This window comes from Maylandia zebra, linkage group LG4 (assembly GCF_041146795.1).
Source record: "Maylandia zebra isolate NMK-2024a linkage group LG4, Mzebra_GT3a, whole genome shotgun sequence".
NCBI lineage: Eukaryota > Metazoa > Chordata > Actinopteri > Cichliformes > Cichlidae > Maylandia > Maylandia zebra.
The window spans coordinates 24,617,317-24,637,474 of record NC_135170.1 but is presented as its reverse complement, the minus strand read 5'-3'; the positions used below and the strand labels follow the sequence as shown (position 1 = coordinate 24,637,474).

At 39.8% G+C, this 20,158-nt stretch overlaps 1 protein-coding gene across 5 annotated transcripts in view; it reads left to right on the top strand.

Moving 5' to 3' along the window:
• Positions 1-20,158, top strand: part of baiap2a (BAR/IMD domain containing adaptor protein 2a) — a 53,154-nt gene that overhangs the window by 19,948 nt on the left and 13,048 nt on the right. For all 5 annotated transcript variants that reach the window (XM_004559467.3, XM_004559470.5, XM_014408900.3 and 2 more), the window contains exons 4-6: positions 11,070-11,131; positions 12,928-12,999; positions 15,603-15,740. In XM_004559467.3, coding sequence (XP_004559524.1) covers positions 11,070-11,131; positions 12,928-12,999; positions 15,603-15,740 — 272 coding nt within the window. The remainder of the gene's footprint in view (positions 1-11,069; positions 11,132-12,927; positions 13,000-15,602; positions 15,741-20,158) is intronic.

The window sequence follows — 20,158 nt, the reverse complement described above, 5'->3', positions numbered from 1 at the left end:
GCGTTACACCCAGCGGTTCTCTACGTGCTTCTGTGTTTTCCACAGGAAGAATTAGTGTTTTGTTTTCCAACCGGTTGCTTGCAACATTTTAGAGTCCCCACCCTGAGGTCACGTCCAATATAATGACCTGAAGTTCAACTGTATGTACAGGGTTAGGCCCCAGAGCCGTGGGTTTCCTGTTTGGCTGGTGGTAGAACACTAAAATATCCACAGACCGGGAGCATCTCAATTACCCATATAAACCACAGCCTCTGTGTGCTAAAATTGAGAGCACACAAAATTTCTGCTTCCAGTATGGAAGTATAGAAGCAGACAAAAGTGTAAAATCAGGCTTGTAAGAAATGCAGTTGATGTGAGTGCTTTAATGGATTCTACCTTAGCAAGCTAGAATCCATTAAAACGGATTGATTTGTTCTGTGGACTAGCTGTGTTTGAGCTGACTGGCTCAATGTCCTTTAAAGGTAATCTGCATCTTTTTCCCCCCGTTTTCTTTTTGTTTGCGCATGTTCACACATGCACGTATGAGTTTGAGCTCTTGTTGCACCTCTTTAAAGCCTGTTAAAAGCTCAGTTAGAGATGGGCGCAAACGGTCCCGCCTACACACCTAAGAGTCTGCAGATGCTAACCATCTCCTTCCTCTCTCCTGGCTTTTTATTTTTTCCTGTCATCTTTGACCCCCTCACACACACTTGCACAGTGAGGGATGAAATTACTTTGTGAAAATGATTGCCTCTGTTGCCTGTTTTCATTATCAAATCAACACACAGTGTAGCCTAGCTTGATTCTTTACAACACCTTGACAACAAAGCGTGTTCCCACAGGAATCCACCCTGGTGTGCGCTGTACTCCATGTGCATTCATGCCTTTTATACTTTACATCGTTTTGTGTGTTTGTACATAAACCATGTGCCATTTCTATGTGTTTCTATAGTATGAGAGCTCTTTTAATCCACTTGTGTAGATCTCTGCCTAGAGTCTCTCTCTCACCAGCCCCACTACTCCCACATACTCCCTCCCACATATCCTCCTCTGGTTGGGCTAATCATCGCCTGTCACTTTGCCACCCACACACATGCATGAACATGCACACTAACACACACACACACCTGCTCTCCCTCCCTCATTTCTTTTTCTTTTCTTTCGTTCGCTGTGTCTGCCATCCTACTCTTACTTTATCTCTCTCTCTTCATGTAGGTCTGGAGGGAGTGAGCAATTATAACCTCAGTGAGGCTTGTGGGGCTCTCCAACCCTTTTAGGGAAATGTGGTGTTTGTGGGGCTGGAGGTATTTACAACAGTACCAACCAACCAGCCCTTCTTCATTGTGTTTATATCCATTTGAAGCTAGAGGCATGTTATTTACGACTACGCCTGTAGCTAAGGCAGTTTACAGGTTTAAACTCCTCCGGAAATTTCAAGCATTTTGATTCGTCACTGTAACAAGCCCTCTTTTAAATTTCTCAAGGCTGGTTGGTTAGATTTCTGCCAGTCAGTTAAGTTTCCCTATTTTTCCAGAAAAAGTCTTGCTTCAAAGTCTGGTGTGTTGGCTATTCTTGCTCTACTCAGTTGATTTCAGAGTTCAAATGAATATGACCTAAATAGAATTAAGAGTCTACACATAACTTTGCATGTCTGAAATATTGCCTGAATCATGGTAGATTGAATCGGTTGTCTTGTCTGCATTTTCTTGCTGCATAACATGGGCTATGTGTATTGCAAATAGACTAGTGCTTTTCTACTCGAGCGCTCAAAGCACATTGCACAACAACCCATTCACCAGTTCACACACACATTCGAACATGCACTTTTCTCTATGCCTAAGTGCTTTACGTCTAGCATTTACATGCATTCTTACTCTGCTGAACGCATCAGGAGCAACTCAGGTTCAGTATCTTGGCCTTTGACACACAGACGAGAGCAGTCAGAGACTTAGCCATCAACCTTCTGATTAGTAGATGACCTGCTCTATCTCCTGATGCACAATTGAAAACACTGATTTATTGCGGCTGTCCATGCCAGTAGCTTTCAAGATGTATACTTGGTGGTTTCCCTCTAACCAGTGAAAGTCAGCACATTAGTTTGTGCACTTGAGTATCATGGATCTGCATGACTGACTTTTCACTGAAGGTATGCTGGAATGTTTTGGCCTCTTTAAGACTCAGTATGGTCAGTCTGTTCTTCTTTAAAACTTGCCTGTGCTTGGCTGGGTGTGTTCCATTATGCTGTCCTAAATGTCAGCATTTCAGTGAGAGCTTTTTCTAAAAACCTGTGCAAGCACAGAAATTTCGTAGATATCATATTGTTTTTATATTTGCTGTGACTTTCATTTACCCTGTCTCTGGCTAACAATAAAACAAACTCCCCTTTGGCCATTTGATTTATTCTTCTGTTTTCAACAACCCGGGCAAGAATGTGAAATGCATACACTTTAGACTCCCCAGCCAGAGGAAATCAAATATATTTCATCCCCTCTTATCAGCTTCTCTAGCCTTGCTAATAGCTAAATTTTAATAACATCTTGCATGATTCAGCACAAAGACATGTCTTTCGGGAAATAACATGCATTAGGAAAAAAAAAAGGGAGGCAAATATTAAAAGCACACACTCGCACACAAAAACTCATATTCCTCCCAGTAATTATTGTAGAAAAAAGTGGTACATTCTGGGAAAATGAGGCTGCAAACTGATGTAGCATAACTGTCTTTTTTAGGTTAATGGACCTGGGACACAGGCATTAAATATCTGCCTGTAATTGTATGCTGTCTAAAAGACTACAGTAAATGACATGGTTGTTGCTGAGAGTAAATACTGGGACATGAGGAGTTAACTTTGACATGCTGTATTTGAATACACATACTTTATACATGCATGTCTCTTTAACGGTCTGTCTGTCTTGCTTGCTCTCTCTGTCTGTCTTTAGTGTGGCCTACCTCTCTCCTCCTCCAGCACCTGTCCCTGTTTAAATGAGAGCAGAGGAGCTCTTTTCTTAGCTCTGTGCCACCATCCCAGGGGTCTCTGCCTTATCCTGCTCTATTTCTGAGATACGCATTGCATGCTGGGAAGCTAGTGGCCCCTACAGTCTCCATCTACACACATTCACAATGCCCTTCATTTGTTCATGGCAGGAAACGGCATAGTACTGGACAATTTTACTCAAGGCTCAGTGTAAAGGTTACTGTTAAAGTAATCCTACGCAAAATCGAGGTTGTGTAGATCTGTCACTTTAATAAAAGGTCACTAAGGTAGACAATGCAGAGATGTATAATCAATATAAACTACACAGCAGCTGTCCACAAAAATGCATATTAGCACATATACTCACACGTATACATACTATGTTGCTAGGCAACTTGGTGGTTCTTGATAGTCTCATCTGAACGATTAGTTACAGCAATCAATATGTTTGTTGTGCTCAAATGTAGGCTCAGCCATCTGCAAATCTACCTATTTATTCTACCAAATACAGATAGTCCATGGAAAGTGTACCTTAGTGCCCTCTTAAAGAGATGGTGCACACTTTGTTGAGGGTAGATATTCCTAAGTGAGTAAAGAGGTAAAAGCTGATAGAGCCACCTTGAGCCTTTTAATATTCAGCATATCATATAGCTTAGCCCAATTGGATGCTAAGATGAAGTAATTCTAATCTTAAACGTCACCAGCATAGTGACCTAATGCTGTTGGGTTGTTGTGCTTTCCAATATTCGCAAGCTGCTAACCCTGATCTCTGCTGGAAGTGGGAAACATACAGGTGCTGTATACCAGAGGTGGGACCAAGTCATTGTTTTGCAAGTCTCAAGTAAGTCTCAAGTCTTTATCCTCAAGTCTCAAGTCAAGTCTCAAGTAATGTCAGGCAAGTCAGAGTCGAGTCTCAAGTCACTGGTGTAAAAGTCCGAGTCAAGTCACAAGTCTGAAACTTTGAATTTCAAGTCCTTTCGAGTCTTTAAAAAAAACAAACGAAAAAATAATGTTGCAGTTATGCTAAATGTAAATATTAGACCATGTAATTTTTAAATCTGTGTTTTTCTCAACACATGACAAAATAGTGAACTTAGAAAATATACACAAATTGTGAAATTGCACCTCTTTAAAATGCAGCTCAATTAAACCTAGCTCCAAGAATAATTTTCACCGACAGTTCTGAGATACGCTGCATGTTATTCTTGGATGCGGTTGTAGGACCAGCTTTAAAATCGCATGACAAAAATATCATACACATTAAAAAAAACTGTATCACCAACGTAGCCTGGACAACATTTGCTAGTTAGATGAAGTCAGCTATCTCATCGTAGCATATTTATATGCATATTTATAATCATACGGTTCTTGGAGTGAGCGCATACACTCATGAAGTTTAGTAACTTCAGGTCACTGCAACAAGCCCAGGTACAGTTTACCGACGGATGGGTACAGGACCTTGAAATGCACCGTGTAGAACGAAAGACCATCGTACGTATCATAAGTTTACCAGTCTCACAAATCGTCTTCATAAATACACATTCCTTAACCATTTATTAATATAACCTTTGAGCTCAACGGTAATTAATTAGTAGTGGAAATAATTTCTGGTAGCATCACAGAAATGTAGCAGTGACAATAATATTGGATGCTGTAATCGTACTGGGCAATTAGTGATGCAAAAAACCTGTTTTATCCTGTGAATAAAAGTATATATTTTTGTCAATGTACCATAATAACAGAAGCGAAACGCAATATTGTGTCAGGACAATTCACTATTTACGCACAATAAACAAAGGAGCATAGCGCGACAATTTCTGTTCAGCGCCAGACTTGCTTGTAACCTATATCACCAATTATGTTATGAAAATGACGTATTAACTACTAAAAAACACTGACCTTCGTGTAAATGCTTGGAGCAGACTAACATGTGAGCTGGAGTGTTCTGGGACGTTATATTTGATCTTTGAATGGCTGCAATCCAGGCCATCCGTCGCGTCTTTGTTACTTCGGAAACATGAACAATTTCTCTTCAACGACGTAATCCGATAACAACCGATCTCTTTACCCGTCGGCTTCCCGTGGCTGTCATGCGACCGGCTATTGCAGTTAATCATACAACAGCTTCTTGACATTTTTGTGTTTCTTTTTATCGCTGTATAACTGATTTTAATTGAAAGCCTGCGTGCGCTAGTACCGCTTGCCACGAGTTCCCAGAATCCTTTGCGGTTCTACCCGTGAATGACGTCACATTTTCAATCTCTATATAATATGCATGCTAAATTTTATATTTGGGGTAAAATATCAAGTCTTTTCAAGTAAACCGGTTCAAGTCCAATTCAAGTCCCAAGTCATTGGTGTAAAAGTCCAAGTCAAGTCACAAGTCTTAGAACATTTTTTCAAGTCAAGTCTAAAGTCATAAAATTAATGACTCGAGTCTGACTCGAGTCCAAGTCATGTGACTCGAGTCCACACCTCTGCTGTATACATTTTTTAAAAATGTATCTTTTACAGAAACAGCTCTGCCTTCAACTGGCCAGGAGCAGCTTCTTCTCTGCTGCAGAGTGCTCCACTGCCAAAATGACTGCTACAGCACATTTAAATTCTGCTGGTTAGACTGCCACCAATGAAAACCAGCAGTTAGTGCCATGCCAGTGTGAAAGTGTGATCAAACCAGTATGTCCACATCCAACATCTATTTATGCAAATCAGATTTTTATGTCATCATTTAAAACCTTGTCTACTATTTCTATGCCATGATCCAAAAGAGTGTGTGTATTTGTAGGTCTGGGCTTGTACATGGGAAATAATCCACTAGCAGCAACTCTTAGGGTGTAGCCTATACAAAACAGATCAATGCACTTTAGAAGCCCCAGTGAGTCTGCTGTTGTTTCCTCTCAGTGGTGCATTAGTGTACTCTGTTGTGTTTAGATGCCCTGGTTTACATAGAGCTTTCTTTCAGGGTCAAGTAGCGCGCGCGCACACACACACACACACACACACACACACACACACACACACACACACACACACACTCTCATGGTTAAAGAGCTTAGTTAGATTTTCAAAGCAACCACTCTTTTTTTTCTTTTTCTTATTTCAACATGACTGTGCTCTTTTTTTGTTTTGTTTTTCTTATAGCCTTATAGCATTTGATAAAACTATGCTGTATTAGGGATTCAAATGTAATGTGAGATAAAGGCTATTGCTCTTTTATTTTGAATGCTCTTTTTGTTTTGTTACATTGTTGTGTGACATGACAGCTGTGTTCTTCAGGGATTTTCCAGGTCTCTTCACTTTTCCCTGTCCTACCTCCTGGTGTCTCTTTGCCTAACTTACCCTAGATTGTGTTGAACTTTTTTTTTTTTCACTCTGAAGTTGATACTTTTGATTCTTAGACGTCTTTGTGTCAGGACAGTGAGACAAAAGAATTCCACATCACAAACACAGTACTGTGTATTTCTTTATATTTTGGTTTCAATGAGTCAGACTTTCTTGTAACTTTTGGAGTGTTCTTAAGCAATACTGTAGTTCTCCATGCTTTCTGAAAGTCTCAAAGTTTTTCTGTGGATTTTAGCTGCTTTTTTATTCACTTTCAGTCCAATCCTCTGATCATTTTTGGAGGGAGGTTTCATTTGTTAAGCCACTTAACTTTGACCTATAAGTCATTCAAGCTTAAAAAGCTCCAACTGGACAAGTGGAGGACAAAAGAAGTGTGAGGTCTAAAAAGATATCTACGGCAGATAAACAGTATTCGATGTTGCTATTGCACAAGGGGGGTTGTGCAGCAGCAATCAAAGTATCAGTCATGGTGCCAGACTTTGTTCAGCTTTATGCAGGTTTCCACTAGTTTACTAAAGTACATGCAGCTCTTATACTCCCAGAGGAGACCCCGCAAAACACATATAACAGTTTAGATGTATGGGGAGAATGACAGACAGGAAATGATCTCCTGCAGTGATCCTTTAGCATATGGGTGACTTTTCAACCCAGTGAACTATATCGGCACCCCACACAAGTTTACGTTGTCATAAATGTATTGAGTCATGCATGTAAACCCCTAGCTTTACATACATGACTTAGTGAGATCATAGTCCACTACTTAAAATAATTTTAGTGTTAGTTGTTTTTCTTAAAAGAAAAATCATTATTATTCAAAAGATGCAAAATTTTCAGTCTCTACTGCCCCTGCGGTAGCATTAAATATTCAAAAAAGGCCATTGTGAAACTGAAAATATGCATATTTTTGGTTTTAAATTATTAGGTCAGCAGTCAAAAAAAATAAAGGTTTTGGTTTAATGATGCCTGATCATTTGAATGTGCTGTCTACCTCTACCTCAGAATTAAAGTCAAGATTATGATATACATTTTTAAACTTTGCCTCACTTCCCTTCAGCCATTACATATTTCCCTGTTAAGCCTTTATTATGGCCTACATGCATGACACCATTGCTGGGCAAACTTATATCAGGCTAGTAGGTTGAACAGCTGTGACTGCTAAGCTTCTAATTTAAGCCAGATGTCAAACATGCATCAGTATTTTTTTCTCCTCCTGTGAGAGGCTACATGAATGAGCAAAGTGGGGAAACGAGTTCAAACAGAGTTTATCGTTGAGTTTACAGAACCTACGTGTACACGGGTGTGTGTCTGCGTCTTTACGAGAGAAGGAGATGGATGAACTTTAAATACAAGCTGGCCTCAGAAGCTGTGCTTCCACAGTGTACTACACATGTGCAGCATACACCCTGGGCCATCCAGAGTCTCAGCTATTATCTGTGTCTCACACATTATACTGCTGTCCCATTATACTTGCCTACTTACAGTGTAGTTGTTTCCCTTGTGGCTTGGCTTGCCAGGTAGGCTAGCGTTTACATCCCTGCTTAGTCACAGAAACTGTGTGCACACACACACACACACACATTGTACTTTACTCAGACTCCCCAGGCAAGCCGCACACCACTCTCCTCCCCGGGAGATTTTATATGCGGATGCAATGATGGTTGATTGTAAGGATGGAGATCTTTCAGCTGTGTTTTGTAACACAACATTTTGCCAGCATTGCTCCTCATCTTGTAGCTTCTTCCATGGCAACGACCCTCGCATTATCCTGCTTCCATGACAACCCTTAGTGAATCTGGTTTGACCTTCACCAGTGATTCAGTGTCTCTCCATCCACCTCCATTCTCTCCATCTCTGTCTCTCGTGTTGCAAACTTCCAGTTTTTATATATATATATTTTCTTCACCATAGCCCACATTCTGTTATTCACTTTTTTTTTTTTCTCTATCTCCACCTGTGTGGGTGTATCATGGCTGCTGTTACACAAGCAGTCAATACATCTACACAAGCTGATGTCATACTTCAGGGGACAGTCTGTTCATATGCATGCACTGGAGTCTTGCAGGCATGCTTCCTTCTCTGACTCAGTGGTTTAAGCTAGCAGGCGTGTGGCTGCTTGTTGCAGAGCTGCAGGTGCAGATAAACCAGATCACCTCACAACAAAGAAACTATTGTTTTTGTGAGCCAGGGACACAGGCGAGGTTCAAGTGCGCTGGGAAATATTGATACTAGAATGACAAGTCCATGAAAGTTTATTTACCGGTGTTTTTCTGCATATCCCATACGTAGGTGTGTATCTGTATCTGAGTTTATGGTGAGCAACCTGTCATGTCAGTCCTTGATAGTATGCGGATATCCTTATCAGGCTGGTTGCTCTAAACACCAAGTGTCACTAGCTGTCGTGCATGACACATGCTTTCCGTAGAAACCAATAGCGTTGCAAAACACATTCCGATTTTTCTCATTTTTGCTTCTTTATTAATTTTAGATGTAATGCTCTGATGTTAACTGCTATTGAAAGATGCCCACGTTGCTGTTGCTGTTTTTATGTGATGTTGAAGTTGCCATGGTAGCAATTTGTATCCCCAAAATGTGTGTTTTCTTTCTCTCTCTCGCTTGTAAAATATGCTTTGACGTTGTACGTACTGCAGTAATGAAACTACAGATGACAGGATGATATCTTTTTGAAAATGTGTTTTTGTGCCTTTTCTGGCATCTTCCAAATACCCTGTTTTGCCTGTTTACTGCCACTGTACATGATGTGCGAGTGTACTTTTGTCAGCAGCAGGGTGATGGATACTCATTAGTTAATTGATCTAGCTAGTTGAAGCCACCAACAGAATGACAGTTTCTAAGCCTGAAGGGCTGTGATCAGGGATGAGTATCTGTAAGCTGCTTAGCAGGCTTGCTGGGAACTGACAGGATGCTTTGGCCTCCTTCTCAACCCCTGTGAGGCGCAAGATCAGCAGGCAGGTTGCAACATGAGCAAAAGGCGTTGCTGTCTAGGGCATTCGGTGATGAGCTCGTCAGGCGTTGTAGTGTCATTGATTGCAGTAAATTTAGCAAGTGATGAAGGAGGAAAAAAAATCTTGATAAGATATCAGTTTTTTTGCTGCGCACACAGGTTTTCTGGTGATAAGCAGGTCAGCAAAATTGTAAAAATGGAATTTTAATTCTGTCACTTTACTGTACTATAAGTCAGAATTGCTGGCAAATGCAGTAATAAATATCCTAATAAACTACAGTATGCAGTGTTTTGTGCAATTTAATATGCATCTATATGCTGCCTCTAGATGCTGGATGGGGTTAAAAGTAGCTGTGCTAGAAAAGCGTTTCATTCACTGCACGTTATGCTACTGTTAACAATTTTCTTGCAGAATGCTGAGTGCATATTGCAGTTTCCTTCCCCCCACGGTGTAAACACCAAGCTCAAGTTTCACAGCTCTGTATAAACTTTGGATTTGTGTTTTTCTTTGAACTGTCAAAGTCAGCTCTGTCGTGGTCACTTCAGTGTCACCGGTTTGCACCGCGCTTGCTGTTTGTTGCGAAGGAGACCACTCCAAAGCCCTTTGGTGCAGAATAAAAGTTTGTTCTGAAACCACTTCAGCTCGAGTAGCGAGTTTTACTTATGGAGCATTTTGAGGTGGGTTGAGATGTGCTCTCCTAGGTCAGTTTTCAAAAAGAGGCTGCAACAGGAGAGGAAATAAAGTGCTTTGTCCTTATTTGATGCTTTTATAAAATGGTCGCAACATTAATGTCTGCGGAGACAGAGTAATAGAGAATTGTTTTTTTACCCACACTTTCATCTTTAACTTTTTTCCAGTCATGCTTTTAATTTCTTGGAACCTTTAATTGAAGGTTTCAATACGTAATGCTATGACAAAACTTTTGTTTATTTTATAGATGAAACCAAAACTAAACTCATATCTCAGTGCTGTAGCCACTTACTGAAGTTCTCAATCTCTTGTCATTAAATATAGAGCATGTAGCATGTCTGATAGATCTAAAGGGGCTTTGGAAAATATGTGTCTCATATTTCTGTACATGTATATCTCACACTGTCTTTACACCAGGCCTGTCTCTGTATGTTTGTATGTGTGTCCTTTGCTCAATGTTGCTCTTTGTATTCCTTTTCTTGACAATGCACTGCACAGTCAGAAGAGGCAGTCTGTAGGTATATAAACATTAAAACCTCAGTAGCTGCATGACCCTACCTTATCTCTACGTTTTGGCTGTTTAACTTGTTTATTCTGTGGAGAGTTTAACCTTTCTTTTAGGTGTTTCTTTTTTTGTTGTTGTTGCACTATAAATTACACTGCCTAGTAATCAAAGAAAGAAAGGCACTATGTTTGATCTCCACAAGACATCAGTATTTTTACCCTTGAACAACTAGATTTAATTTGAGCCTTTTGCTTCCCCCAGATTTTGTTTTTCACTTCATTCTCTTTTCATTTTTCCCCATCACTTGATGTTGCTTCCCTGCCTCGGTTTTCTGCTATCTTGGGCCAAAAAACAAACTTTCATAACATTCTTCATCGTCCCAGTTGCAAGTCACTTGTCCTGTATGTTTGTGCGTCTTGTATTGCTACTGCATGGGCGTTGCAAGACGGGGTCTCTCTGTTTCTTCTCTGTTGCATTCCTCGTTTAATCTCTTTCTTGTTTCAAAGTTTTTTTTGTTTTGTTTTTCTTGTGGTTCCCCGTTCTCTCTGTTTTCTGCTCATGTTGTGGAGCACTGTTCATGTGTTTCTTCTCTGTCTCCCTGTTTCTCTCTGTGTAGGGGATGTGCTGTTCCAGATGGCAGAGGTCCACAGACAGATCCAAGTGCAGCTAGAGGAGATGGTTTGTATTCTGAGCTCAAAAGGTTTCTAACTGTGCAGCTCAACACTACATGGATACAATTTAAATCTTTTAACGGTAGATCAGTATTAGTTTGGTGGTGTGGCTCTGCTCCCAAAACAATTTGCCCAGTAATGACACAAATTTTGCCCGGAGCTATTGACAGTATGGGATAAGTGATGTTAAATGAACATAAACTGGTATTGAATGAATAGGCCTGCTGAGGCTATATCATCCACATTGCTAACACAGGAGGTGGTTGGGAAAGTCGAGTGAGTTAATTGCGCAGTATGGCGCTCTGGGCAATTTTCTTCTTTGCTGCATTATCCAGAAGTTACTGCTGTGCATCTAATACAGAAAAATAATAGAAAAATGTCATTGCCCTCATTGCTGCCCTTTAGTCATTTATTTTGGATGTATGCTATATCGCCAAAAGTTTTCACTCACGCATTTAAATAAATTCAGGTGTTCCAATCACTTTCATGGCCACGGTGGTGTAAAATTAAGGCATACAGACATGGGTCACTCTCAGGAGCTCAGTAAATTCCAGCATGGTATCGTGATAGGACAACGAGTCCAGTTGAGTAATTTCCTTCCAATAAATATTCCACAATCAAGTGTTAGTAGTTTTATAACAAAGGAGAAGCGATTGAAAACAACAGCAACTCAGCCACAAAGTCGTAGACCGAGGCATCACCAAATGCAATGAGGTGGGATTATGGAGTGGGGGGTTGCTGTTTTTCGGAGTTGGGCACAGCCCCTTAGTATCAGTGGAGGAAACGCTTAATGCTTCAACATACCAAGAAATTTTAGACAATTATACGTTTCCAACTTGTTGGGAACAGTTTGGGGACAGTCCCTTCATGTTCCAACATGAATGTGCACCATTGTACTAAGCAAAGTCTATAAAGACATGGATGAGCTAGTTTGGTGTGAGCCCTGACCTCAACACGATCAGAGTTGAGACTGCGACCCAGGCCTTCTTGTCTAACATCGGTATCTGACTTTGCTTCTGAAAGAATGGTCATAAATTCCCATCAACACATTTCTAAACCTTGTGGAAAGCCTTCCCAGAAGAGTTAAAGGTGCTAGAGCTGCAAAAGGTTGACCAACGTCATATTAAACCTTATGGATTAAGAAGGTCTCTCAAGTTCATACGTGTGTGAAGACAGACGAGCAAATACTTTTGGCATTATAGTGTATATGTGCGACTATCTGTGGGGTACCATCTTGAATTTGATTTAAGAGAGGAGCACCTGGGTTTAGTCTACCACTAATACACGGCATTATGCATGATAAAATCCAAAATTTGTTGCAGTTTTAGACTTAAGACTTGTTAAACTCTTTGCCCACATTCTCATTCAAAGTAGTAAATCCCTCCACATCTTCACTTTTCAAGCATTCTCCCAGAGGCTCTTGTTATAGCCAAACATTTTTCCTGTCTAAGATTAGATTCTTTTTTTCCCTTTCCATTCATTATATAACATTTTCAGTCTTTTGCTGCTTCTGTCCTTTTTCTTTTGTTTTGAGTGCTACATGAATTTTTAAAGGTTTAAATGATTTGATAGCCATTGCCTTTTGGTTTATGAATATTTCATATAGCATTCCAAATTTTTTGGAAACATTGTTGTGGTTTAGACAAATACATATATGGGATATTAGCAGAGCTTTACCTAAATTCCCATTTTTTGAACATTAAGTTAAATTGACATCACAGGACAATATTGTTTCTGTATGTTATCTCACTTACCACACAAGAACTGACATGTTAACTTAAATCTTTTGCGTTTTTTCTCCAGCTGAAATCCTTCCACAATGAGCTCCTGTCCGAGCTCGAGAAGAAGGTGGACCTGGATGCTCGTTATTTGACTGTGAGTATTTGTACGTTGTGCTTCCAAATCCAGAGGAGAGCGCCACTTCATAAGTGCACTCCATATGTGAGCTTATTTTAACAGTTCATGTAATGTGGCATCGAATTAGTTACGGCTTGATTTGACCTTAAATGATTACAGAGATGGAGGTAAAGGGGTGTGTGTGTGTGTGTGTGTGTGTGTGTGTGTGTGTGTGTGTGTGTGTGTGTGTGTGTGTGTGTGTGTGTGTGTGTGTGTGTGTGTGTGTGTTCTCAACTATTTCAAAGTCTGAGACAATTAAAGGGTCTGTCTGGGAAAGGAGATGTTTTGAAATAAAATAATAACATTCAAGTCTACTCACCCCGTCAAGGGTAGACTGATTATAATAAACCCCTCCTGGAGTGTGTTGTGTGTAAGCGCTGTGAAGCTGGTCTACATGTGATATCTTTAGAATGAGTGGGTTGCAGCCTGAGTGTAGAGCAGTACTGCTGTGCCTTGTTTTGGGGGATGGGACGCTACCATTATTGTACGGTTTTGTTGGAAGGACCACGTTATGAGCTGCTTCAGCACCCAGCTACTCACTCACACACACTCTTTATATAACATTGCTTTTTAATTGGGAGGGTGGGTGTCATTTAACAGGGAGACCTATCAGTAAACTCAGATGGTGTTATATTGAGTTAATATTAAAGCCGTGAGATGTGTTAGAAACCATCTTGAATTGCTGACTCTCTTATACATCTAATATAAATTTCTCATTCTTCTGCAGTTTCAGACATTTATTTCTGGGAATTTCCCCGAGCCTTTAACAACCATCATTTAATATGGATGCCTTTCTGATCTGCTGCAGTGACAATAGTGATCACTTTACCTCAGACTTTTTGAAATAATCATCTGAAACTTTGACTGAGTTCAGAAAGACTGGCGTGTTTCCTCTGGGGGATTTTTCTCTCTTTTCTTCTATTTTGCTTGTGCTCCATGAAATCCACATCAGAGTTTGGACTGAATAACACTGAATTCCAAAAAGCAAATAGAAGCAAAGAGAAGCATCTCAGTCAAATCAGCCTTCAAAACAAGGGTCAAATTCTCAACGCATACCAAAGTTCACCATCTGACCCCTCTGTTTCTAATCTGCTTTAAGCACACAAACCAGTTATCTGTCTGGAATAATACCCAATGATGGAGAGTTGTGTAGTAAACGCATGAAAGTGTACTGGCTTTAGCTTTAATTAGGGGGTGAATTTCAGCTCAACAAAGAGGATGCTTGGGATATTACTTTATATACCCTGCAGGGCAAACTTACTCAATAGTCAATTGTTTTGTTTCTACTCACTGCTATGATTTATGTGCTAAAGTGTGTTCACAATAGATCCACAGCTCCCAGGACTTAAATTAAATGTAAATAGCAGAACAGCAAATGCTGTGTGCACTGCTTTTCTGGAAGGACTGAGGTAATGAAAGGATGGGTTATTCATATTCGTTGTTATTGTGTTACAAACTGGATAACTGGTGCACAGACGTAATTTTTCTTTTGTGAAAACATATTAAACAGAGGGACTTCTTATGTTAAACTATTTAGTAGTGGCCAAAAAAATCCCAGCCATTTTTTTTAAGTGTGGTGTTGGGGAGGTCTGTGCTGTTTACAGGATTTCAGTCAAGCTCAATCCTATAGAAGTAAGCCACCCTTTTCTCAGCTATGAAATTGAAAAACCGCATGTGTCATACTGCTAGATTCCTGGTGACAACAGCGGCTTCTTTTCTGTGCCTTTTCAGAATACCTAGAATATGCTACCTGCATCTTCAGTGACTTACAGTATGCAAATGTGGGTGTTGAACCCTCATGCATGAGCTCTCCAATTTTGCCGTGTACTGAAACCACATGAGCTTTGTCACACTAGGCACTGTTTCTATAGCAACAGAGCTGGTAAAGCCTGGAAACAAAGTTGTTTTGCTTATAAATGAATAAATAAGCAAATTATATTAATCAAAGTACATTTCTGGTTTAAAAAAAAAACACTAATGAATAGCTTTTATCATTTTTACAAGCAATCATGCATTGGTTTTGTTTTTGTTTTGTTTTTTTTGTTTTTTTTTTTAAACATTGTTGGATCTCACTGATTGTTGCCCATTTTACATCATGAAAATCAATTTTAACCAGGTTGAGAAAGTACTTAGTGACAGCAAATGCTTTAGGAGACACAATCGCAAGCAGTGCAGATGTTAAATCAGTCAAAAAGAAGCAGTCCCAGAGCTTATAAAAGATTATGTAAATTGCATTAATTAAAAAAGACTGCTTTGGGACATTTTTAAATTATCCTATCTTGCAGCATCAGTGCCATACAAAAAATAATTTTCTGGTGTATCATAAAACTGTAGCATGTTTCAGAACTCTAGCAAATTATTTCTGTGCTTTTGTGCTATGGGTGGAATCCAGAGTTTTGTTTTTTAGTTTTCTTCTGAGCTTCAAACTTGCCTGAAAACCTTTGGGAAATGGTTTTCATTCCTGTTACTTGCCTCATTTATTTCTCTGCCTTTTTGTTTTTTTCTCACTCAGACTATTTAATTTGCGGCCCTGTTTTAGGAAGTCTAATTTTGTGTTGTGCACCACTTGCTGCCCCACGTAGGCTGCCCTGAAGAAATACCAGATGGAACACAAGAGCAAAGGGGAGAGTCTGGAGAAGTGCCAAGCTGAACTAAAGAAGCTGCGCAGAAAGAGCCAGGGCAGCAAGAACCCCTCCAAGTATGGAGAAAAAGAGATACAGGTGAGCCTGTTTTGAGAGTTTTTGCATGTCTTCAAACATTTGCAATTATTACAATGAAAGGGCAACATTTAAGCATGCAAAGCACCCAAGAACAGAAATGACAAGAACAAAATTCAGAAATAACAAACCAAATCTTGAGTTTCTCAAGTCAGATGGACTGCTGTGCTTAGTTTCAGCAGGATTTCCATGAATTTGGGTGACTTATAAGACTCAAAACAGCTAGGATGTGGTGGTGATGAGGAGTTGTCCTGAGTGGGAAGGCAAATAGTGGAGGTTTGATTATGAACTGTGCACCCTTAACAATCTTTATTACATTGAGACATGTATGACAAGCACTTTGACAAGAACATGCGTGAGGAAATAACTACACTAATTCATGTACCGAGGTGTGTGCACTTTACTCAGCCAGTATGTTACAGCGCAAAGCTTTGATCAACGTTTTAATGGGGTGAGTAAAAGCACAGCCTGCAAATGTGACACAAAATAGATGACTCAATTATCAAAAATGGGCTAGATACGATGACAGAAATCTGAGGATGTTATACATCAAATGTTGATGGTTTAAAAAAAAAAAAAAAAAAGTCATAGCCGGATGTTATCTAAGTATACTATTTATCCAATTTTTTCTGTGTTCTAGTTGCTTAATAAAATGATTATCCTAATAATACTACAGCGTATCACAGCCTGAACTGTCTTAGCCAAGCTTTCTTGTAGTTTAAGTAATCTTCAGGAAGAGTTCACCAGGCTTCTCAAAGCTCTGCTTTGGATGTTAGCTACCTTTAGTTCCCACGCTGCTTCGATAATGGTGAGGTCCAGGCTCCTGGGAGGCCAGTACATGTGTTCTGATAGTGTTAGTACTGATAGTCCTATCTAGTACTGATAATTAGTTACTGATAGTGGTCCATTGTTTGGCTTTCTATTCAGGTATGCTTTTAAATCATTGGCAGTGTGTGTGGTAATGCTGAAAAATGACGTTGCTGGCAAAGAGATGCTTTTTAGTTGGGATTGCATGTTGGATCAAAATCTAAAATCTGGGTAGAAACTCACTGTTGTATCTCTCTCCTGACGTCCTGTGCATATGTTTAAATCAACAACTTCAGCTTTAGATTTATCACTCCATAACACTCATTTCTCATCTCTTTTATCTTGTATCAAATCGTGATTTATTTATTTTTTCCAAATTTCTTAAAGACATTACTTTCAGACACAGTTCATCTGCTATTAATATTTTTATTAACTCTGCCACTACTTTTGCACTCCACTTCTACGGTTTCCTCAATTTTCTTAAGGTAACACTGTGCACCATGCTGGTATATGCCAATCTTTAAGCTAATAGCTCTCTAGGAATCACCTTGATGCAAAAAGATTTTTTTTTTTATGCCTGTCAAAATGTGTTATCTTTGGCATCTTTTTGCAGATTCATCTCAAGAAATCAGAACAGATTACATGTTCTGTGACAGGCTGCCAGTTACAAAACGCCTAAAGATACAACCTAAAATTGGCTCTTTTCCAAGATGTGTTTTACGTGTGGACAAAAAAGTGGTTCATCCCTTGATTTAGGTCCCTGTTTATGCTTCAAACATTCATAGGTCAAAAAAAAATGAGTGCTAAAGCAGGAAATATCCAAAGAGAAATGTTTGAAATACTGACAGCCTGGAGAAATGCTGCTCAAGACCACTTTAAAAAACAGCAGAATATCTAGCTCCTTTAGAAATAAAATATAAAGGAATGATCAATGGCTCAACGCTTTTGCACAGTACTGTGTGTCTTTTGCACAGTTATTAGAAATTCAACATTTACTTTATAACCTGCTGTGAAGTATAGAACAAATGTTTAATCATCACTTAAAAGAAAATGATTTTTAAAAAAACAAAGCAATCAAATTGTAAACAATGCTGACTCAGTGTTTACATGCATTATGGAAACTGGATCCACGAAGAGATCAAAGCACCGCTTGCACTCATTTCGTGATTGTTTCCATAGGAAAGCAGCATCTGTGGGAGTCCTTCAAGTGAAACGAATGTTGACGAGTTGAAAAGACTCTTTGCTGTTAGACATAACTTAATTAGTTATCTTTCATAGTTCATTATCTAGCATTTGACCACCTGCTTGACAGCAGAAAACACGCTCCTGCAAAGGCACTCCTTTTCTCATTGTCAGGCTTTATTCAAATGCTGTTTATTTGTTTAGTCCTGTAGCCAGTGTCAATATCAAACTGAGAAAAATGACACAGCAGAGAATGTCAACAGTGTGATTGCTGTTCCTTCACAAGGCTGGAAACTTGAGTCTGATGGAGGGAAAAATGTCAAACTAACAGGTCAAGACTTGTAGGGTAATTACTGCGGGGTTGGTCTTTGCCGTGAAGTGTGGCCGTCCATGACAGAATCCGATTGATGATTCTAGCCTCACTTAAGCATAGCGCTGTCTTCCAGAGTTCTCTGGGTTTAAAAACATTCCTTTGCTTTTCAGGTTCTTGAAGAATAGGCTCCTCCTCTGTCTGATCAGTTTACATGCTATGACACGCACTTAGTCACACATCTGCCCTATCCTGTCTGGAGCAGTATGGCAGTGCTGGATTGATCTGACTGCTGTGTCACATTGAGTTTGTTCCACGGTGTCAGGCATGTCATGAAGAGACGCCGTCTGAAGTGTCATCATAAAGCATCAAAGCTCGCAGTGTGTAGCCGTCCGGTTTTGTTCAGACCACTGCTTGAATTGAGACGGATGTTTGAGGGCACTACAGCAATAAAGCTCAGCTAAGAATGGCAAGTTGCTACATGTATCTGGCTACCTGAAGTGTGTGCTACATAATTAGACCTGTGGTAAGGTTCCCATGGCATAATTTTATAACAGCAACTGCAACTTTCAGAAATAAAGAAGTGCAAATAGTAGTTTAATGATGTAAAATTTCAAAATATTGGTCTAAATTCCCGATGACAGGCCAACTTAGATTAATGCTTTCTGTCTTTACATTCTACTGACAGTTTAGCTTTATTATAGACTTCAGAGTTGTAATAGGATTGCAAAAGACCCCTGGGGGCATCAATCCATCTTTTTTTTTCTTAATGGCTGTGCAAGAGGAAAGTAGTTGCCACAGTAGTTGGGCAAATAAACTGACTAATATCACAGAGCTACTACCCAATAATCAAAAAATACACCTTTTGCTTATTGGGCATAGAGAACTGAAGCTCTTCTTCTGAGTTTGTATGACCAGAAAAGCTCTGGACCTACAATGTTCAGTCAGTTAGCAGAAAAAAGCAAAAATCAATCTCCCTTTCTCATTTTCAGCCCGCTCACTCTCCCTGATCATATCATGTCTGTGGGCGTGTGAGAGAAAAGTCAACTCGTTTGTGCCTGAGCCCCGCAGGGAAGACGACACACAGAGAGGGAAAGAGCCCTGCACTCCCACAAGACCTGCGCTGCACAATGACAACCATCCACCTAGAAAGAGATAGAAAGTGACCGGCTGCAGATATAAAGTCCGCAGCTTACTTTGTGCAGATAGAAAATGGTTCTTTCTCCAGCAACTGAGAAAGCACAACTAAAAGTTGCTAAGATGCACTCACCATTTCCTTCTCCTAGGCCAAATTTCTGTTATTTTAGCAGATGAGAGGCAAAAAGATTTCCTTTTTTTCGTGGCCTCTCTTTTCATTAAAAAGTAAAGTATGTCTGAACAGTCTGGCAAACTTATTGATCGCCTTCCTCTCCTCTCACTCCACTGTCTCTCCCGCTTCGGTATATGTGCCTTTGTATTTCCTCCCTTCCTCATTCTCTCTTGCCTTCAGTGGTCAAAGCCTGCTAGAATACTAATCAGTTCATTATGTAGTTCATTGGAGAGGACAAAGGTACTATAGAAAGGTGTTTCATCTAGATAAACTCCTTTGCTCTGTAGAGGCTGTTAATAAGAGCCCAGACAGTCACAGACAGAAGAGTTCATGATTAAGAATTAATGTCATTAGATGTTTGATAAGCTCTGGGCTTCTTCAGCTCTGTGTCATTAAAAAAAATGAAAAGTGATCCCAACCTGGAATTGTGGGTACATTCATTCACATTCATGCACAGCTCGAAAAAGGCACAAGATATGAGCTTTGACAAAGACACTGTAATGTGTAGTTTCCTTCTGTCGTGCCCTGAAGCATTACAATACAGTTCTTGAATCCGAAGAGTACTGATGAGGAAAGAACAGAAGAGCAGACCTAAGCAGCTCTGAGCTGTGCAATGAGATGCTCTCGAATCCCCACAGGAATAAACGGAGTATAAACAGTTTTGATGTTTTGAATCTTATAGTTTTCTTCACTTTTTGAAGGATGTGAACGCTCCTCCCTCCACGTTGCGTGCAATTATGGAAAGCCCTGTTGGTACACAGTGCAACAGAGTGCATAATGCCACATGCAGTTTTTGCTGTCTTATTAGGATTT